This window comes from Ornithodoros turicata, chromosome 3 (assembly GCF_037126465.1).
Source record: "Ornithodoros turicata isolate Travis chromosome 3, ASM3712646v1, whole genome shotgun sequence".
Taxonomy (NCBI): domain Eukaryota; kingdom Metazoa; phylum Arthropoda; class Arachnida; order Ixodida; family Argasidae; genus Ornithodoros; species Ornithodoros turicata.
This window is the reverse complement of record NC_088203.1, coordinates 85,349,702-85,371,005: the sequence shown is the minus strand read 5'-3', so window position 1 is coordinate 85,371,005 and position 21,304 is coordinate 85,349,702. Positions and strand designations below refer to the sequence as shown.

At 45.8% G+C, this 21,304-nt stretch overlaps 2 protein-coding genes across 6 annotated transcripts in view; one reads left to right on the top strand and one right to left on the bottom strand.

The window, feature by feature from the left end:
- The window catches only part of LOC135388728 (furin-like protease 1, isoforms 1/1-X/2), a 126,990-nt gene extending 113,826 nt beyond the window's left edge, over positions 1–13,164 (bottom strand). For 3 of the 4 annotated variants that reach the window (XM_064618475.1, XM_064618477.1, XM_064618476.1), the window contains exon 1: positions 12,602–13,164. In XM_064618475.1, the coding sequence (XP_064474545.1) occupies positions 12,602–12,760 (159 nt within the window). In that variant the 5' untranslated portion in view covers positions 12,761–13,164. The remainder of the gene's footprint in view (positions 1–12,601) is intronic. The other variant, XM_064618478.1, reaches the window with a different exon arrangement.
- A 263-nt stretch (positions 13,165–13,427) lies between these two features.
- LOC135388730 (large ribosomal subunit protein uL10m-like) lies at positions 13,428–18,245 on the top strand. 2 transcript variants are annotated; one of them, XM_064618481.1, is made up of 5 exons: positions 13,428–13,591; positions 14,640–14,824; positions 16,061–16,195; positions 16,508–16,682; positions 17,934–18,245. In XM_064618481.1, the coding sequence occupies exons 1-5, from the start codon at positions 13,555–13,557 to the stop codon at positions 18,155–18,157; spliced, it is 756 nt and encodes a 251-aa protein (XP_064474551.1). In that variant the 5' UTR covers positions 13,428–13,554; the 3' UTR covers positions 18,158–18,245. The 2 variants fall into 2 exon arrangements, with proteins under 2 accessions (XP_064474551.1, XP_064474552.1); XM_064618482.1 differs by lacking the exon at positions 13,428–13,591 and adding an exon at positions 14,422–14,584.
- Positions 18,246–21,304: the final 3,059 nt, after the last annotated feature.

The window sequence follows — 21,304 nt, the reverse complement described above, 5'->3', positions numbered from 1 at the left end:
CACGGCTTCTTACACCACAATAGAGCGCGATAGACTCGAAAGTTTCGAGACGGAAAGCCCACACGTCCCCCCCCCCCCCCTCCCCGTCTAACGTCGAGAAATTTGAACGAGCTGTGCGCGAGATTGCACCGTGTGCAATTTCTAACACTTTTCTCTTCGTCCGCATCGAAGTGCGAGTAATCTTCAGTGAAGAATGCCGCGCGGTAACAGAGACCGATGGGCACGAAACCGGCGTTCCGTGAGTGGAATACGATCGAAATTGGCTTTGACCATAATGATGCCTGAAATGGACACCATAGTGAGAAAAAAATATATATATGCTCCTCGCACAATGAATAATGTGTCATTTCCTTGACAGTAATACAAAAGGAACCAGAGTCATCGGTCCTGTAATTTGGGCTTTCCTTCTCTCTCCAAAGGCACGGCAATGCGGGGAGGCCTCCCATTGGTCTCCGCAAACGATTTGCCACGATGATTGGACACCCTCTTTCCACACCTTTTGAGAAGGAGAAAAGAGGGAAGAATACTTTTTGTATTGCTGTCACGGTAACGACAGCTTTCATTCCCGCGACGCTACGTGACAGCAATGGTGATCACATCACGTACGTGATGGCTAAAACTGTAACCGCCACAGTTGTAATTCAAATGCAATTCAAATAAATAAACCGCGGTAAGTTAATACAACACAATAAATCCTTCAGTATGAGTTAATTTCACTCCATGTAAGGGGAGGGGGATTTATTGGCAGAAAAAATGTGGGTATCAATGCACGAATAACGTATTTGCATCCCATAAGCAGCCACCTATACTCTCGCTGACGTAGCATAATGACCCAAGTACCCCCACTTCGCGAAAGTCACAAGAAAGAGCCACATCATACGAATCCACATACATTTTATCAACAATGTTGTGAGGCAATCCACTGATATGCCCCCTCCATGTCCAACCATTCCCAAGCCGCACAACATGCTGTCCCAGTATTGGGCCGACCTTGCCAATATTGGTCCAATATTGGGCTGACTTGTTGGGCTGCTTGGGAATGGTTGGGCATGGAGGAGCGGAGCCGGCATTGCCAATATTGGGCCGACATGTTGTGCTGCTTGTGAATGGTTGGGCATGGAGGAGCCGGCATTGCCAATATTGGACCGATACGTTGTGCTGCTTGGGAATGGTTGGGCATGGAGGAACCGGCATTGCCAATATTAGTCCAATATTGGGCCGACATGTTGTGCTGCTTGGGAATGGTTGGGCATGGAGGAGCCGACATTGCCAATATTGGGCCGACATGTTGTGCTGCTTGGGAATGGTTGGGCATGAAGAAGCCGACATTGCCAATATTGGGCCGACATGTTGTGCTGCTTGGGTTCACAACAAAAGGAAAAAAAGAAAAGAAAGCGCTTTCCAGGGGAGATTTTAAGAGAGAGACTCTGCCAGTCAAACAACACCCACGACAAAAAAGTACGCGAACAGAAAGGAGAAGAAGAAGAAGAAGAAGAAAAAAAGTATTTTCTTTTCGTCACCACCTTCCTTCGTCACCTTTCCCGTTCCTTTCTACTCCACTACGGAGCGTGATTACCCTAAAAGCTTTGTTCCCCGCAAAGAGCGCGGCGAAATTACACCCTCCAACGAGCCCATTAGGGTAGAGAGAACCTGCATACAGTCGAGGAAAATGTGGCAAGTGCAAACAAATCGGCAGCCGCACGCAATTGTCGCCACAGACCTGGAATTTTATTCGCATTTCTCGTAGCGCGCTTCCCTATATGAAAGGCGACATCAGACTATACTTCGTTCTTCGAATTAAACACGCAATTCTTGCTTCAAAAAATTCATTCAGATTTATGCCATGTACGGTGTGTCATTTCAGTGTAAAGGAAAAGCCGCAAACCTACGTCCAGAGGTTCAACGGTAAAATTACTCAATGAATATTAGGACAGTACCGGGTACGGCAAAAAATTTGTAGCAACAGATTTGCAACACGGGCTACAACCGCAGTCGACGCTTTGTGGTCGCAGGGCCTTTATGACGGGTTGTGGACCACTTGTTATACAACTATAGGAGGAGGACGGGCAGTTGCCCAACAATGAAACGCCGAAGCCGGACAATCGTCATTTGCACGTGTACAACAGTATTCGCATTTGCATTAGAACGATACAGATACGGATTCAAACAAGCTTCAAGAAGCAAGCTCCTCATCAGATGCACAAGCACTTTGAAAGCTAAGTTATTCATTCGTTCCCAATAATGGAATATATTTATTGAAACAATTGTCCCGCTATATATGCCACCCACAAGACATGACCCATAAAGTGAAAACATATGGATGAAACGGTTGGTGGGCGTGTGTCCGTCTTGAGCCTTTTTTTTTGGGGGGGGGGGGGGTGAGCAAATGCCCCGGAACTAATGCCGCAAATGTATTCTCGCTGCAGTCAGCCTGCCTGGGGAATCGTGTGTCCTGGGACAACTTCATGCAGGACTGTGAATTTGTCTTTGGAGCCTCTGACGTAAAACCCAGGATAAACACGGCCCGTACCAGGATTTCAGTGTCTGCGGTGTCTGAGCGCAAAGTGGTTACCGGCCTGCTAAGCCATATGTTTGCACAGGACCTGCTGCAAACGAGAGCAAATTGAAGATAAATAACTGCGTTCGCGCTTAGAGGCCACGTATAAACCCTACTCGCCGTCCATCGATTATTGATTTAGATGTACCGGTGCATCACACAAACATTGGACGCAGGATTTCGTACCCGTGAACGAACTTATTTGCCTTGGAAACCGTGATCAGAGTTCCTTTGCAGCGTCGCAACGCGAAATTGGTGTTGGATTTCGGTGCAGCTGCGCCGAGATTCGGCAAACGACGCCAAGGCACACTTCCCACCGACTCTGATGCGACGCGATCGTGTTTCTCCCGTTCCACTGATACCGGAGGATTGAAACACGCCGGTCCTCTTACTTGATGGCTCTTTAGATAACACGCCCTCTTCTCGATGCTGTCGGGTCACAGGGAACAACGTTGACTAAGCGGGCTACTCCATGATGATGACAAGCCAACAAACAAACACTGGATGACCCAATCAGACAGTTGCGTGCGTTTCTCGCAGCACCGAAACGAATTACCGATCGCACAACGCCGATGACCGGAGGTTTAGTTCGAAACAGCCAAATGGCTGCCTCTAATTCGAACGCACCAGACCGTTGAAGACGGAGAAACTATTATTGCTCACGTTGAGGATAATTCTGGAAGGAAAGCTGGCCTCGTGAATCAATCTTCGCGCTTAAAAAAATATTTCGGAAGCAGTCAGCCATAAAAGATACAAACTGGAATATCGGTAGACCTACTTACAGATTCAAAATAAAAGATTTTCACACGCAAATGAGGGCAAATTTGCATCGATTACGCAATCGCGTTCCCTGTTCACTCAATCTCGTACAATACAATCGTGCAGAGCGCGGACAAATCTAGGTTGTACGTAAAGACAAGCACCACTTCACACGCAGCGGTTCCCCTAATTGCTGCATACGATGCCTGCGAATCGGCCACTGTCTGTGAAAGATTTGCTTCACATCACTCTGGTGTCACTGCTGCACCCGGAATATGGCACACGCTATCGCGCAATCCTTCCGAGGAAAGAAAGAAAGAAATTGCTCTCTGGCCTTGTCTGTCTTCGACCCTGCTTCTCGACTGTCGTCCTGTCAGTGACATCTTAACCGTGGAACAGATGTTGCTAAGCGAATGCTTATTGGGTCAACTGGGTCCTTTTTCTCGGGTACAGTGGGCATAGAGATTTAACTTTGTGAGCCGGATAACAAAGGACTACGATTTTTGGAAAGTCGATCGACCCTATATCCACCGTTGTTGGCTACGACAAAGGACAGAGTGGCCATGACCCAGAGCAGGGGGCTACAGTTTGTGCTCCCGTCCTAGAATCGCCGTAAAACGGTGCGTGAATAGATACTGTACCTCCTTGGTTTCTTGCACAACTGCCGGACAAAGTAAATTTTTCTATTCACGAATAGAAAACCTAACGAAAACCCCTTCTCAGTTTCGTTTTCGCTGACACTTGGTAGGCTAGGAACCAAGGAGGAGACATCAGAATAGTTTAGAGACATTCTCCAGCATTCTGATAAAGAAACTGCCATAAAGTGGCTTTTAATGATCCACGGGGATTTTCTGAGGTCCTCTATCAGAATTGGGAGAGGGGGGGGAGGGGAGGCAATTCCCACGACGCGTTTACAGTCCTACACATTTCGCTCTGTCAATCCTCCCGTCGAAAGCGACAGTAAGCGATGAACTGAGTTCCTCCACGGAGGTACTCAGCAGATCGGAAAAGCGCTTTATCTGCCCGTTTCTCTGGTGCTCAAGCAAACGAACTGTCCCAACATGCACCAGCGGTCGAGAGAATACACTATCTGTCTGTTGGTGGTGTCTTGCCTGAAACGTACCAGCCTTCCTGCCACTCCCAGTCTTCCATGCTGTCCTTCGCCTACGTGTGCACACCATTCATAGCGATAGCTATTTCGCTGTGCTCACACGGAATTGAACAAAAAGAACGAATAAGCCAATTACTGATCCGCAGACATTTCATCCCGATCAGACTCGTACGCATCTTGAGAACCGTGCTCAAAATGTACTGTATTTTGAATACTTTCGTCGGTACTTTAGTATCTTACTAAGTACTCATCCCCAAAGGTACTTGTACTTCATTTAAAACACTATTTTCACTACTTTGTACTACATACTCGCTAATAGTTTACTGTCGCACTGGCCTTAGATGCCGATGCGCCAATAACACATCGACACTTGAATTACTTTGTTTGTTTGTCTTCATACCATGTTCAGAGTTCCCAGAGTGCGTTGCTTGTATGTTTTTTTTTTCTTTTTCTGTGCATTGTGGAGAAGGACAATAACTTATTGATCGACTAGAATACTTTTCAAATAACGAGAGAAAGGCAAACTGCCGAACACTGTGAAACAAAAATCCTACAACGAGTCTATAATGTTCACGCTAAAATAATCACTTAATCACTTTCCTGACCAACACTGAAGTACTATCTCGAACAGGTTCGAGTCTAGTGTCTCTTGCATGGCTGATCCCGATTCCACTAGTTAGGCGCAGAAACCACGCAGACTAAAGACTTGTGCATTTCCTGGATCGACCACAGACGGAAGTTCATGATCGTCACGTGCACAGCATACTGGCAATCCCGTATATGAGCAAAATAAACAGCAGAGGCAACGTCCGGACTACTAATGGCCTCTTCCATAGAGTACGGTGACAAAAACATGGGGAACGACAACCCGTACTTGAGAATGTTGCCCCACAATCACGTCGTCACCACAGATGACGTCGCTAGCGGTCCAACCTTGAAAGGCATTGCGCGGACTCTCCCTCCACCACTTGCTTTCACGTCCGGCGATCACTGGTACAACAAGTCTTGCATGCAAATAGACACGAATGCGCGAGTGGCTTTCTAGATAAGAACGCTAGATATGTACGGGGACAAATTAAGTGCCCCAAGAGCCTCGATGGCCCCACTGGTACACGACAAGGCCAATCGAACATACCGGTCAGCGAAATCATTATTTCCAACTGCTACGGTTAGAAGTTCTTTAGACGATGTTTCGCCTGGAGGACACAAAACTCGACGAATGTTCAGATATCAACGGGAGTAACGGAAGAGACTCTGGAACAAAATCCGCAAGAAATAAAACTTAGAACTCTGATCAAATCAATCAATCAATCAATCAATCAATCAAAATCACACGTCATGTTTGAACTCGCCGTAAGCTCGAAACGGGAGGTCCTCGATATTCCCAGTCGCGAAATCCCAGATATCGAGATCCCGAAATTTACGTTCTCGAAACAACGACAATCAAGGAGATTGCTCCACTGATTCGTATGGTATGGCGTATTTTAAAAGCGCGACATCACTATTGAACCACTCAAATTCACATGTTTTCGATGTGTGTCCAAGTCGTACTAGCGAACGAAAGCCTCATTTTAGCGGCCGTTACGCAAAGCAGGGCCGAACGACGGAGCGCGGCATGTTGGTTAGTTTATTATTAGGTTCAAGTTCGCTGTTTGCAGCTTCCCGGGCACGACTGTGCATTTTATAGTCCGATAACATTTATTTGTAGTAGTTTATTTTACGACGGGGATTTCGATCACTCGATTTCAAGGTACACTTGCTCATCCCTCACCCGATGTCGAAACCCGAACGCAGAGAAAACAAGATGAAGCAATCGATATCCTTCATCTTCCCTGTCTCCAAATAACAGACGATGCCAAGTTCAATTCAAATATTTGCAGTCTTTGAAAAGGCAGGACATCGAAGGGATTCGAACCTCGCACCTTTCGATTGCCTCTCGACGCGAAACTGTTCAATATTTACATACACCACTGCCGCACGCAGAAGCATCCCTCACTGCTTGCAGCTCACTCTCTTTAAATTCCTCCACGAAGGAAAAACCTTTCCCCCTTCAACTTTCTTCCCTCCGTGTGCGCATCCAATTATCATGAAAGAGCACTCCGCCTTAGTTCATTCGAGCCAATAGCAATAAAAACGATCACCACAAGGTCGATTCTACTCCAGAGATAAGAACCGATAACAGGTAAAGAGCCGTAGTAGAAAGCCAATATAGCGGCCATTGTTATGTCAGGATGATGTATTAGCGTCCCTTCCCTGAGTGGATAGACTGGATGACCGCCAACCCGCGAAAACTGGCTGTCGTGACACTCAACACTGGGCAAGTCGAGCGCTCGTTTTCAAGGTCCTTTCAGCGAGGAGCCAAACGCCAGTCAATGTTGCAACTTGAAAGGCGTCGCACAACAAACTCGTTTTTTCTTACAAATATTTTTTTTAACGAAATATGTATGAAATTAGATAGTGGTCAGGTTCTGCTTAACATGACCAGCATGATGGGGCTCGTAAGCCATACCATCTGTGTGTAAGCGTACTATTGCTCTGTGTGCCTTGCGTCTTGACTCATCCAAAAGGGAATTGACCAGAGCCAGATATTCAACTAGTCGTGACGCAGTGCGACATCCCCATAACGCCCGTGAATCGCCACGGGCTCGTGCGCGACCATTAAAAAAAAAAAGAAAAAAAAAGAAAGAAGAAGAAAAGAGAAAAACTTTGGAGCGCGCGAACTTTAAATATAACGATAACGCTCGCTATGTCACAGTACAGTTCAATATCGGGGCTCTGGATCGATCTTGTAACTCCCCGAAAGGGAGAGGGGGGGGGGAGCACACTCTCGTAGGACACAGTAAAGCAAGACGTGGCTTGATGTCATCCACTTCAATGGAATAAGACGATTGGCTTATCGGCTTAAAAAGAAAAAGGTAAATAAATTCATTTTGTTGAAAGAACAGTGCTGTGTGGTTTGTCCTCTGTATTTGTAGCGGAATGATTGCACCGAAATTTTGACGCTTCAAAGTCAAAAGTAATCGCAGTCACGGCACGACACTTGCGCAAGCTTCTCGCGCACGCGCAACAGTCTTCCCCCGTATTCCTGGCATTCATATTCTATTGGCAGCAACCGTGGTCAGTAAACCAATTGAGCAGACATACACAGAAAAAGAAAAACTGGCAACAGACTCAACATCTCACCGTCTGTTACCGTTAAGGCGCTCCTCGCGTATACGTTCTTTCTCGTATAGACACGTCGTCAAGAGGCCATACTGCGTCTCGTCCTACGCGCGCCCCGACATATAAAAAAAAAAAAAGTAAGAGCGCAGAGCTATAAAAGCACGAGTGCTAAGCAAGCAGCAGAGCTGTACATTATCCAGGAGGCCGACGGACAGATAACAGTCACGGTGAACGCATAGAGCCACGCGTAAAGTTCGCGAGGACAGCATACCGAAATACAAAAAAAGATCGGTACATCCACGAGCTAGCAAGAAATAGGGAAATTTCTGCTACACGCGCAACCAGACCCAAGTCTGGTCGTACAAATGAAGTAAGGGGACAGCACAAGCTTTCCTTAATTAGTTAAAGCTTGAAACCACATCCTTAAACTTCTATATACACGTATATCACAAGCGTACTGGCCCCTGCATCCGATGACTTTTCGTCGACCACCACGTTTCACACCCGGAAGACCTCCACCTGACGAACAAATTACTGAGTGCCTCTTCCGAGCTTGGTTATTCTAAACAAACAACACGTAGCCTCAAGTGCAAAACATCGAACATTAACTCTTATGAACGCAGCCCTACGCCCCTATTTTTCGCGTATCTTTATGTACCGTGTATCTATTGCACTACGGTAAAATGCAATAAGATCACCCATATTTTCCCGTTTTCTATCACACCTGATATGATCACACACACGGCGCGGTACATTGCGCATGGTTTGTCATCTGTAAAACCAACTGTTACTGTTCAGGACCTGGCGCAATGCAAACCTGCTTCCAGCAGCTCCGTGGTATTCCCTCTACTCACGTGGTATTCACTCCTCCTCTACTTGTGTTCAGCGGTATTCCCATTTTGTTACCTCAATGTATGAAACCTCATGTCTTCTGTGAGGAACGCGCGATATTTGCGCACAAAGTACAAGCGTAACTTTAATGATGTGCAGTACAGCTGCTCGGAAATGGAAAGCTAAGGCGACAGGAACAGAATCAGCGTCGCTAATTACCGTTGTTGGTTAATGGGTGTATAACTTGTCATTACCCATTTTCTGTAGTTATAACTTATCCACGATGCTTCTGCCGAAGAACATGCTTTTTCTGTACCCAACGTGTGTTACAAAATCATAAATTCCACTTTCCCACTACACGACCAAAGCAAGCCTAGCTTCTGTTCCCGTGGGAAACAGTAAACAGCCAGAAGCTGTGCAACCAGAACAGAATTTGAGTAAGCGAATGACAGATTTCGCCGTAGCAGACGACAGGACAACGCTATTGGGATGTGACCGCTGAAGCAGAAGACAGATTCCACCCACCCCCCGCGCAGAAAACGCATTTTCATTCCGAGAATTCAGTATGTTGCTTACACTGTAAGCTGCCGGAGTCCCATATACTAACGTGACTGCGTTCGAATCCACAATGATAGAGCGATGGAACGCGGCCCATTAGGGCCTTCTTTAGCTTCCTGGCAACAAAAACGTGCAAGCAAAAACATTGGCCCAGTTTCAGTGTTGTTGCTGTGATGAGGGACTAAACGAGAGAAATGATGGGCCCGCATCGCCACGCGAATGATGTCTGCGCGAAAGTGGATTTTGAGGTAAAGGCCTCTCGGTTATTTCCAGCGAGCTCAATTCGCTGCCCATGGCTTACATTCACGCGTGGTCCAGCAATGCAGACAAAGGTCGGCTGGGTGTTCTAATTCACACTTCCACATACGCGCACTCAGTGATACACGGAACACTGACAGATAATTCTCTGGTAGATGAGCAGTCACATATCATACGGAGCAAAAATACAAAATCCCCCGAGCTCAACATTATTCGCCGAATTCAACATTATGACGATATTCGCCGGATACTGGCAATGCTGGTCCGACGTTGGCCCAGCATTGCCGATACCGGGGCAAGGTATTGAGCTGCTTTGGTGAACGCAATGATTTGACAGAAGGCGAGAAACACAATGGGCAGCAGCACTTATTTATGCGACAGCTTTTTGTAATATAAAAAGAACCGCCGTGAATAGTACCGCTGAAGGAAGGATACCTCTTGGCCGCTTACCAGCTAGAGGGAAAACCGTGGACGTAATTCACATTCCGGAGGAAGACAAACATCGCTTATCACGCCGGCCGGAGGACCGACCATGTACGTGTGTTGAGGGAAGCGGGGTTAATGCATGCGTGTCATCACGAATTTCATTCGGGGTGGAAAGGTCATTGTCAAGAAGGAAAAAGAGAAGAGGTACAATTACGCAAACTTTCACTAGTCTTGAGGAAACAGCGCGTCCATCGATGCTGGTGACAAACGCACTCTCGTGCTTCTAATCCAAATTGTGTCCGTAAGACACAATGCAGACGTAGATTGATGGAGAGAGGGCAACAGGAATTTTTGTACTATACGGGTGTTGTTATGCGCCGTGGGCCGACTTCAGGGGGAACTGTGCAGATGTCCGTCCGGGACATCTGCGGGAAAACCCACGATAACAGTGATCGAGGCAGTCGCCGAAAAAGCCAGAGACCGTCAGGAATTGAACACGCACATCTTGACAACCCGGTCAAGCGCGCTAACCACTTTTTTTTTTTTTTGCTTTTTCAACGATTGCCATACTTCAATGCTCTTATGCTCCTCGAGACTCGCGTTGTGCTTGTCAGTTCGTGTGTTCCTGTTCCACAACACAGATACATACTCTCCCATTATGTTAGTAATGAAGAATTTCCGGCGACACCTATCATCCACGTCGACAGAACGGCTCAATGCGGCTCAACCATGTGAAGCACACACCTCGGAAAGTGAGAGCAACTTAAGAAACAAAAATCGACAATGTCTAGACAACCATAAGTGATAAAGTGTGCGTATATTTATTTCTTTGGTTTTACTTTTATTTATTTTTTTCGCACCTGTGAACCTATTTTGGTGATCTGCCCTGCGTCGAAAGGGATTGGGTGCGCGGCACTCTACTCGAGAATTGTTCGGGCATATTTCGGATTCTTCTGCCGAGTCATCCTGACTTTTCCACGAAGAAATGAATCTACACTCCTCCGATGAGTTACCTATCCATGTAGCAAGAGGGCAATCATGACACCGCAGTCCACACCCTTTGAGAGACAGGTATCGTATTTCCGAACACCTATTACAACGCGCACTGTACTGTGCAATAGGGCGTGGTACACCTGTCGCAATGCGCTGCTATGAGTCGAGAGGCAGCACGCGAGGCCTCCCTGAAGCGTGACGTCACTTCCTTGGATTTGCATGAATGAGAGGGAACGTGAATCGTGACGATGATTGCGTCTGAGGCGAAACCTGTCCGCTTAACGAGACAGGTGTCCAATCGGGAAAAACGCGAGTCACGGCGATGCTATCCCGCTAAATTTGATTCGTCATAAATCGAGATAAGTACATAGTGGCAATGATGATGTGGACAACACGAAGAGCATTAAAGCAGAACGCCGGTGATTACTGGTTCATGTAACACATGCCTCGTAAAGCATCAAACACGAAAGACACTAAAATTTCTCCCACCAACTTTCATATTCAACAGCTGGATAAAAATGTGGCAGTTAAATCGGTCGGTTCCACATTTTAATGACGACTGTGTGGTAATAGTATTTCGGGTTTACGAAGGACGTAGCTGACACGTAGCTACACAGAGAACTGGACCGTATGGATACAAAACATACGAGGACACCCCTGGTTTCCCGAAACGTATCAATAAAACAAAGCCAGATTGGTCATATTTAAAACAGCTAATAACAACGTTGTGAACTAACTGCACTGTGCATTTTGACAGCAGACTATCTGGGTAATCTAAAAGATATCGCAGATCTGTATGTAAGATTTGAAATCGGGAAATGTGGTGTCGCTGCTCCGGTGTTTCCCGAAATACAAAACTTGAAGCTGCGCAGCTCTCGAAAACGAATGCCGCACGAAGAAAAGCACGTTCGACTGCCCCATATATATCAATGCTCGCCGTAATTGAACCTCTGTATGCAATAGGGGGATAAGTCGACTTGTCCCCTTTTTGCTGCAATGACATCTACATACAAGTATATACCTGGCAAAGAAAATTTAGTACCGTATTGTAATTTATTGGCCCGCTACAGGACGGTAAAAAACGGGAAAAGCATGTGTGAATGTGACGGACAATGAGATTAGGCCCCTTCGCTCGGTTTGCGATTTCCCGAGTTATCCCCATATGGCATACAGAGGTTCAATTATTCAGAGCCGCAAATAAATGTGCTGAGATATGAACTGACAAGATAAAGAAACAGGGAACCGCACATTCACAATACGCAATAATTCACGCTGAATGAGACCGAGATGAGACAAGCAATCGGGATGTCTGAACGCAATTAGCCAGCTTAGTCACTCTGACAGGGCAGCATGAAGCGGCGTCAATGTTCAGGGACCATTCCCAGTCATCGCTTGTCACATCTGGAACGCACGAGATCACGATTTATCAGCCGGAGGCAACCTGGCACTACAGCGATCACGCTAAGGTTATCGTCATGACGTGCACATAACAAATGGCATAGCGCTTGTTCGTCTGCAAATATAACCGCGCCCTCCCCGAGAACAGTGAAAAATTTTTTGCACGTCCACAATGAGCATGTTCCATAGGATCGCTCTTTGATGGGGTTCACGTTCAGGACCGTGTGCGGTATCTGTCACAAATGAGACGGCCGGATCAAAGTCCGTCTGCAAACCAAACGGCACCGTGAGGGAACAAACGTAAACAGACGGACTGCGCCACACATGGATCGCATCTCGTCTCGAGTTGACATCTGAAAGGGTCAAACGCCCGTGTCGCTGCACCTGGATGTTGAACACGCACTCGGGCACGAAAACCTGGGCATCCCCCGGCATCTCGAAACCGGTTTCGGCTACAACACAGAGCGATGAAGGGGCAGTCGAGGAGGTATGTTCCGATAGCGCAAACGAAATAAATAAGCGTACAGGGGGCAGAAAGTTCTACTTACGTTTCCTAAGTAGGAGAAGCCATGCTTTTCCGCTAACTCCCTTGCAACCCTCGTCCCGCCTTGTACGTGCACGACGAACTGGTCTGTGTAAATCTCGGCCGACGCTAAGCCGACAAAGAGTAGTAGGAGGAGGGATGATGACACTCGTATCCGAGCCATACCAACGTGTTGCTTGAAGTCCGAGAGCCGCTGTGCGAGAACCACATGTGCAATCCAACAGAATGTGTGTTGCCTTCACTACACGGGTATCACGTAAGTGTTCACAGTGATAGTTAGAACTTGTGGGCCGAGAAACGACGGCTAGGGCGGAGATTCACGGGAATTTTCACTGAGCCATGCTGTAGCCATCGATGTTGTCAAAGCGGCACTGGTGTCTGCGCTGAAGGCTAAACGAGCACATGCAAAGATACCGATAGTATGTAGCGATGAGGTGAGAAGTGCAGGAAGATGAAACGTGCGCCCCAACCTCGCCTTAGGGCACTCGTACTAGCGAGCTACCGACGACGACGGCTTTGCTGGGCTTGCCGCGGGATGGTGAGGGGCCTTGTTGATATCGACGGCAGCGCCGCCGCTACGCACGCGTTGTGTGACGTCAGTATAAACGACGAAACGACGTCACATCAGTTCTTGTTCTTGTTAAGCACATAATATGTGGGGTCAATGATATCTTCTAAAAAAAAAAAAAAGTGGAATCTCTTTTTCTGCAATCTTTTTCGAAACACCATGTCATACAGTCCGCAAATACAATACTTGGTGCTGAACACTGAAGCACAACACTGAACACAATCGAAGCACGTTTTGACAGGCCCCTCGGTAGTTGTGAAAATATATAAATTCAGTGACAGTTTTTTAGTTGGCTTGATTTATTAACGGAACAATAATAAGTGACAGCGGAAATCGAAACCATACTTGCTGGCCGACGTCCGTCCCACCATCGCCAATGACATTTGAAAATGGCAGCGCTCACGTCGCTTCTGAACTTAAACTTTCGTAAGAACTTCCCGGATTGTTACAACTAATTATATATTTAATCTTTATTATTAATCCAGAAATACGTAAGGACGATGTCGTGCTTCTGTTAGCAAGACCCACTAAATTCACGTAATTCTTCGCAATGCCATTGAAACTGACTTTGTGGGAACCCCTGTGCAAAATGCGTCTGCAATCCAACGTAACTTCGCCCAAACTCTGGTTAACCGTCGTAACCCGTCGTTCACCTGAACTAACGTATCCCATTCCATTTTCAACCTACTGCAGAGAAGTAGTGCGACAGCGAAACAAAGTGAACATCGTCTCGGGGAACTTCCCATTCACCTGAAACACATCATTGTACCTCCCCTCAATGTTATGGAAATACTACCTAGCTCACATTTGCGCCAACTCGCCTTTGCAGCAAAGGAGCTTAGGCTTTCACTTTTACAGGGTCGCGTCGTCCGTGTGATGCACAACTGAACTGTCCACGTACAGGGAATTTGGGGAACCAGACCATGGCAGACGCATGTTTTTTTGACGTGTTTTTCTTAAGGCTTGCAGTGCCAACACTTGCAATTAGTGCAGACCTCTTATTACAGATAACTGTGCCAGAGCCTCTATTTATGGCCACTGGGAACACAAATATTTTTTACTTCAGACATTGCACTACGGAGTGTGGTATGAAAATCTGTTAGAGTAACAAGTGATGTTGTTGCATATATGACAGTGCATGTTTGCAGGAAATACTCAGTTATGTACGGACTTGGGTAATGTAGGTTTCTGAAAGTGCTTGTCACAAGGTCACTGCAGTACAAAAATTGTGAAACTTAGAAATTGCAAGGAAGTGTGCACCATACATATAAATTTGTTGTCAAAAGCGCAAATTCATCCCGATTTTCTTAGCTTTAGCATAAGTCAACACTGTTATAAATGAGTCGCTCCATAATCTTTGAGACCACCAATTTGAGGTCCTAATACTAGTTCCTAAATATGGGACTCATCATGTAAAATGTAAGTTAACATACGTAAAAAAAACAAAAAAACTTCTGTTTCTCTCTGTTATTAGGACTCCCCAGCTTGTCGCCTCTATCGACGCAAGTTCGGTACCGGAGGATACAGAGCAGAAAAATTCGCGAACCTCATTTTGAGCGGAAGGCGATGATAGAAGTGTGCAAACCAATTATTCCGCGTGACACGAGACCATCTTGGCAGACATGCAGTCTGATTATGCGGCCAAAAACAGAGCCTCCTGTGAGTACTTTTTTTGGACATTTCTAGGGTAGTGTGCATGAAGTGTTGGTTCAAGTAAAATTTCTGTAATCCAGACACAGCTGTCCTGTACATATCAAGGGCACAATATTACTGAAGGCTACAGAAGATTCCTGTAAAATGTGGCAGTTCAGGTTCTACGTGCTCCCAACTAGGGTTCGGAATCCCGAGCCGTTTTTACAATCCTGTGGTTTTTAAATGTGGATCCTGGGACAGGATCGGGATTTTTTGCAACTTGTCCCCAGGATGTCATATAGGACTGTATCCACCCGCACAGCTATGCTATCACAAATTGCGATACAGAGCACATATCTTGTCATCCCCACGTTCTAGTGGAAGAAACGCAAGAACAATAAATAAAATAAACAGCTTACGGGGCAGAGAGTTTCGGTATTCCTTATGCCGGAATATCGACTTTGCACTGGAACGCGCCTCTCCTTGTCGTCTGCTACGGAATATCTTGTGGCTGCGCCCTGGACGTCTCCCGCGGTTAGCATGTGCACGAAAAGATATGATGTTCAGCACTTGTACTTACGCGGCAGTTACAATCAGTGCCGTTTTTGGCACCTTCTGCTGGAGTATTCTGGGGAATGTCGCCTGTGTGAATACATGGAATGGTGCGTTTGCTCTTCTCCCTTTTTATTCATCCACAGTAACTGACGTCCAGGAGCAGCCCAGTACAGTTTCCTGAAAAGGCTGTCTCCATGTTTTCTTGCTGCTTTCCAATATACGTATTGAGGAAGATCAAAACAATGAAAAGAGAGATTCTGCAGGGAGGGAAGGAGAGAGAGAGAGATCCTGCAATATTTTGTGTAGCATTATGGATCGGAAGACTCCGTTTGACTGATATCTGGAAGACTGATATCAGTTTATGTGGTCCTATCCAACTGGCTCATATAGGTGGCACAATAAGTAACAATGGTTGATAGTTTTGTACTGCATGTGTAGCACATTTTCCAGTTACTTTCATTTTTGAGCCATTGAGACAAACATCTTCAGAGGTGCTTCGACCATCACACTCTGCATACATGTGATGAATCACACTGTGAATGCAAGGACAGTCTACTCGAAATGTGCAGGGTGCAACGTCTCGCATCCTGTACAGAAATGTTTGTAGAGTCTTTTCAATGTGAGAGTGCTTGAGATTACAAATAAACGCAGTCATATGCGGTGCAATCATTCCCATAATCGAGTATTCTTCTTCTATCTTCCATCTAGCCACACCCATACAACAAAATCATGGGGGAGAAATTGAGAAGCGAACTTCACAGTGCTGGTCTGATTTGCTTCTTCCATGAAAATCCGATGCCAGCTGAAGATAGAAGGCTAGTTCACAACATGCTTTTCAAGAAGGTGAAGATACTGCAGTGCAAACTATTTATAGTAGCCAGTGAGTTTTGACAGGTAGGGCCAACCCGGTGTGGAATGCAATTTATATAGTCCCTCGTGTTTTTGGGTACTGTTTTTGCCAAATTGGTGGGTGAAAATCAGGCTTTGTGTTTGAAGGTGTAATACAGGGTAAACAAAGACAGCAATAAACTATACATCTGTCAAGGTGTCACAGCACCTTTAAGAGGCCCATATGGTTTTGAAACTGTGTTTCATACAATGGAGCTTGCATTACTTAAGGTGAGCCCCGACTAAATACTAAATTGTTTACTCTAGGGATTCTTTCTGAAGTCCTACAGCAACACAGCTGTCCGACTCGCAATCACGGGGACAAAATTTGAGTCAGCCATGCCATTCACAGAGTCGAGGAATGCCCTGGTAATAAGTGACACCCCAGACGTTAAGACGTTGCTCAAGCTGACAAAGAAGATGCCACATTTTATTTTGCTCGGTGAGTTCTTGGGAAATTACCTTGCTGTACACCGAAAGGGAGACTGGTAGAGATCGATGTGTATTACTTATGTTACTACTGGTAATTTGCTGGAGTGAAGTTACATAACTGAAGCAAATATGAAACAAATAGTTATAGAATGAAAGCAAATACAAAGTGATTGCTGACATGCAGCATGTATACGGATATACAGCACATGTGCAGCATATACATGTGATATACAGTCTAACCTCGTTAATTTGACCATGACCACAGAAGAAAACATTGTACCTGAAACCCTGAATACAGAAGAAAGAAGCTTTACTGCAAAACAGGAGGCGTTGTTGAAGCACATCTTACAGTTTACTTGTCGACGACATCCTATAAAAGTCTCTTAACTCTCAAGTCACATTTTCCAGCTGTACTTTTTCCAATGATGCTATTGCATGGTTAGTGGAACATACGTACTGCATGACTTTCTGTTGCTCCTGTATGACTGCAGCAAGTCAGTATGACCAAGTGATGAGGGGCACTCCTCTTGTAAGCTCGTTTGCCAGTGCCACAAATAGCATCATGACCCATTCTGAAGCCAGGCAAGCGGCTTCGACAATTTATGCGAAACCACAGGGCACTTACAGGTCAGGAGGACCACTTGTTCAGTGCCGCTGGCGGTCATGATATTGAAGGTGGAGCACTCTCGTTCGGCCCCCTATTTGTGCAAAAAAATCTCTGCCATGGTCAGATAGGCGAATTGTTACAATAATCAGGAGCATTTACATGGGGAGGGAATGGTTCCGAGCAAAATGGTCATAAATCGAGGATACCAGATTGACGAGTGTCATATGAACAAGGTTTGACAGTATGCCCACAGGTCCTCGTATGAGGCAACACTCACTTTGCTGCATACATTCTGTTGTGGCATTTTTGGGCTTATGCATACAGCTTTGGAATATTTTTACACTTTTCCTCATCAGCGCTTGTCAAGAAGTGTGAGAAAGTGTTAAGTGTTGTTTCTTTCACTCATAAATCACTGACGATGTAACCGATGAGTCTAATTTCTTTTGTATTGGTGTCAAAGTAGAGACACGTTTCATTCCGTGAGGGGAAATTTTGTTCTTCAGTGCCCCTTTAAGTGCCATGGAATAGCTGGCATCTATGTCGATGGAGCTTACATCCCCATGAGTTTTTCTTTGTATAAAAAGGAGAAGTGATGTCATCGTATTTTAAAACAGCCAATCAGGATAAACATTGTGTGGCTTGCTACCGTTTCAGCCGGAATTGCCTACGACCGTTTTCTTAGCCGAGACGAACTGGAGTGGCTAGGGACGGTGCCAGATGTCCAGTATCTACTCGGACAGACGTGCAGCCTCCTTTCTGCTTCAGCAAGCTCCCTGTACAGTTCTACGTCATACCACCAAACCAAGTTGTCCCTATTACTGGCATCTCACAGCAAGCAGGAAGGAGGAGATAAGAAAGATGACAACCCATCGGTATAGTGTACAGCAACTGTTGTTGAAATAGCTTTTAAATAAACATACCCAAAATGTGGAGAAAAAATTAAGGAAATGTTGTGTACTTATTAGAGCCTGACTTTTTCGAGTTATATTTTCCAGCAAAAATCGGCATGATACACATGACACACCAGTAGATGCAGAGCATCAATATTTAGTCTATGCATCTAAGTGGCAGCAGAGTCTCTGTTTTGACAGTTTGTATGAGCATATTTAATTATTTATGCATTTACAACACAGTTTCCAAAGTTGTGTGTTAGTTGTGATGACTTCGGGTTCCCCTGCCCAACAGTTTTCGGGGAAATACCGGGTTAAACCCAGTATTTCCGGATTTGAACCGGGTATAACCCTAAAAAGTCAGGCCCAAACTATAATTGATTGTGTACACAGGAAGGCCCATCGTGAGTAATAGATAAAACAGCATATACGCAGGCAAGCTGGTATACAAGCTACATGGTAAACATCTGGTTTACCATGGAGCCCATCGTGGGTACCGTGCAGACAATTTGCCATGTAGCTTATCAATAAATTGAATTCCACTGACGTTAAAAATGCCATTTGCAAACAGTGGGATCAGAGAAGGTACTGCACAATGCACGGCACTGCGATCAGTCTTTTTTCTTGGATTAGAACGACCACACAGCGTACATAGCGACGTAGCCTCTCCAGGACTCTCAAACTCGTGCCCTACTGCAGATTCTAATACTTGTAGATGTAGCACTTTTTTTTCATGAAGGTAGTTTAATGGCATTCCAATCTACACCGATACAAAAACACGGGGGTGGGAGTCGTACGCTTTAGGAGTTCATGTAGAATCCCGACACTCTCACCTATGATGGTAAAGTTGAGGAACATAATTATAAACGATCCTATGCATTGCATTCAGCTCTGTTGAATTTGTCTTTTTTCTCCATGTTTCAATGGCTTGTACTCTCTCAGTACTTCTAAACTATAAATGTGTCTAAGGAACATTTCATTTATTTAACGTATAACAAAGCTACATTTCAGCTGTGCCTCTATGCTGATGCAACACGAAATAAATATTAAATATGTTGAACATGAGAGAACTGATATTCTGAGGCTGGAACACATAGGAAGGACAAATACATACACAATGCCTCAAGTGCCTAAGAAATTAACGATGAAAGATGGAAGTCACTGAAAAGGTTAGCCAGCTGTAGGACTCGAACCCACATCTTCTGGATTACCGGTCCAGGGCTCTATCAATTGAGCCAACCTAACACACCTCTCCTCCTTTCATCGTTAATTTCCTAGGCACTTGAGGCTGTGTATGTATTTGTCCTTTCTATGTGTTCCAGCCTCAGGACATCAGCTCTCTCATGTTCAACAGTTGCTGCTTGCGTCGATCCCGTCGTACCATTGTGTGTATGAGTAAGAAAAATGTAAGAGTGAAAGGGGGATGAGTGAGAGAGAGTGGTTGATTTGTCCCTTCAGATGACACGCCCTTGGAAGTCGCTCAGGAGTTGTGTTATCTTAGCTCAATTGGTAGAGCCCTGGACCGGTAATCCAGAAGATGTGGGTTTGAGTCTTACAGCTGATTAACCTTTTCAGTGACTTCTATCTTTCATCACTAAATGTGTGTTCTCACAAGATTTGTTTAAAAAAACAAAAAAAAATTGGCTGGTAGCCTACAAAATTGCTACCATGCAGATTGGGCACATACACTGCTGCATAGCTAATTTTAAATGCGATAGCATCTATGACTGAACCCTCAGAGTTTACTTGTTGAGGCGGAGTATGTCGCATCATGAGCCCTGCACTCATTTGCTGCTGCTCTGATATCACATGTTCAAGTGTGGCTACAAAACCGCTGTTAAAGCTCCCATGGCCAGATCCTGGTTCCTACCTAGTAACTACGACGGCATTCCACAATGAGACTGGGAGGTGACCCGGGATCGAATCCGGATGCCAGCTGTGCTGTCTGGGTGTTTTCCCTGGGTTCTCCTCAGACGCTTCGAGACAAATGTCGGCATAGTTCCCTGTGAAATCAACCCATCGCCATCGCCCCTGGAACTTTAGGTTAACCATTAGTCTTCCCCCTCTCCTGTCCCCACTTGCACGCATCGATAACCAAACTGCCCCCCCCCCCCCCACACACACACACGCAAAATGAGGGTCTGCATCCGCCCCTGCTTCTGATGTGTTTCCCATGCAAAGAGAGATGACAACCGAAGTGCCGGTGCCGCCATCTACTCGAGAAATGACAAAACTATCTTAGCGATCAAGATAGTCACTCTCAAAGCTGCTCAGAGGCTCTACGCTGCTGACGCAGCAGTTAGTGACGTACGCGTCGTAGAGAGGAAGGGGAATGATGTTTGGTGAAGGTGTAGTCCGCCTGCTCGGTGGTGGTGGCTCGGTGCACCCAGGGGAGGGGAAGAGGGAAGGCTTAAAGGGAGAGGGGAAGATGGCAGTACAGGAGGAAGGGGTGTGCAGTCCCTTTTGCTCTCGGAATCGGGTAGTCGCGGAGAACTACCCACCACAGAAAGCACACGAGCATCCCTCTGTAGCTTTCATTTGGATGCTCTCTGCACTACAGTAACTGCCAGGACGATAGGCGAAGTTACCCCACTTATGCGTCATAGAAGTGGTGCGTCACCGTGCTGGTATTACATTACACAGGGATCCTCTAAAGGCAGGATCAAGAGGTTCCTTCAAACTAAACTCTTCAATTACTCTGCAAGCATCACCTTCATGGAAAACTTGCAGGAACGCAACATGCCCATGATTGTCATGGGGGACTTCACTATAGACATGGAGAAGCCCCAGAACAGCTGGTTCGCAGACTTCATGAAGGAAGTCTACGATTTGCACCTAGCCACCGACGATAAAATTCCCATACCCCTGTAGGGAAAGTGTTATAGATTGTGTCTTCATCAAAGGCATAGATGAGCTAGTGGTTGCCAAGTACGTCGTCTACTTCAGTTTCCAAAGGCCTCTACTGTCCATCGTCAGAGAATGCCCGCAATGAGCTCATAAATGCTATCACATTTCCATGACAATACACACAGCCGTAATTTCTGCTGTAACTTTTTAAGAATTATTCGTACTTCGGGTGACATGATATGTGGAAGAAAAAACAACTTCCACGTAAAATGCATACAAAATTGCATC

What these genes read in the sequence shown, in the direction of transcription:
- LOC135388730 (XM_064618481.1), top strand. Translation starts at nt 13,555, where the DNA reads ATGGCAGCGCTCACGTCGCTTCTGAACTTAAACTTTC. An exon ending in GGCCAAAAACAGAGCCTCCT is followed by an intron (nt 14,825 to 16,060) that starts GTGAGTACTTTT and finishes TCTTCCATCTAG; the next exon opens with CCACACCCATACAACAAAAT. An exon ending in ACAACATGCTTTTCAAGAAG is followed by an intron (nt 16,196 to 16,507) that starts GTGAAGATACTG and finishes TGTTTACTCTAG; the next exon opens with GGATTCTTTCTGAAGTCCTA.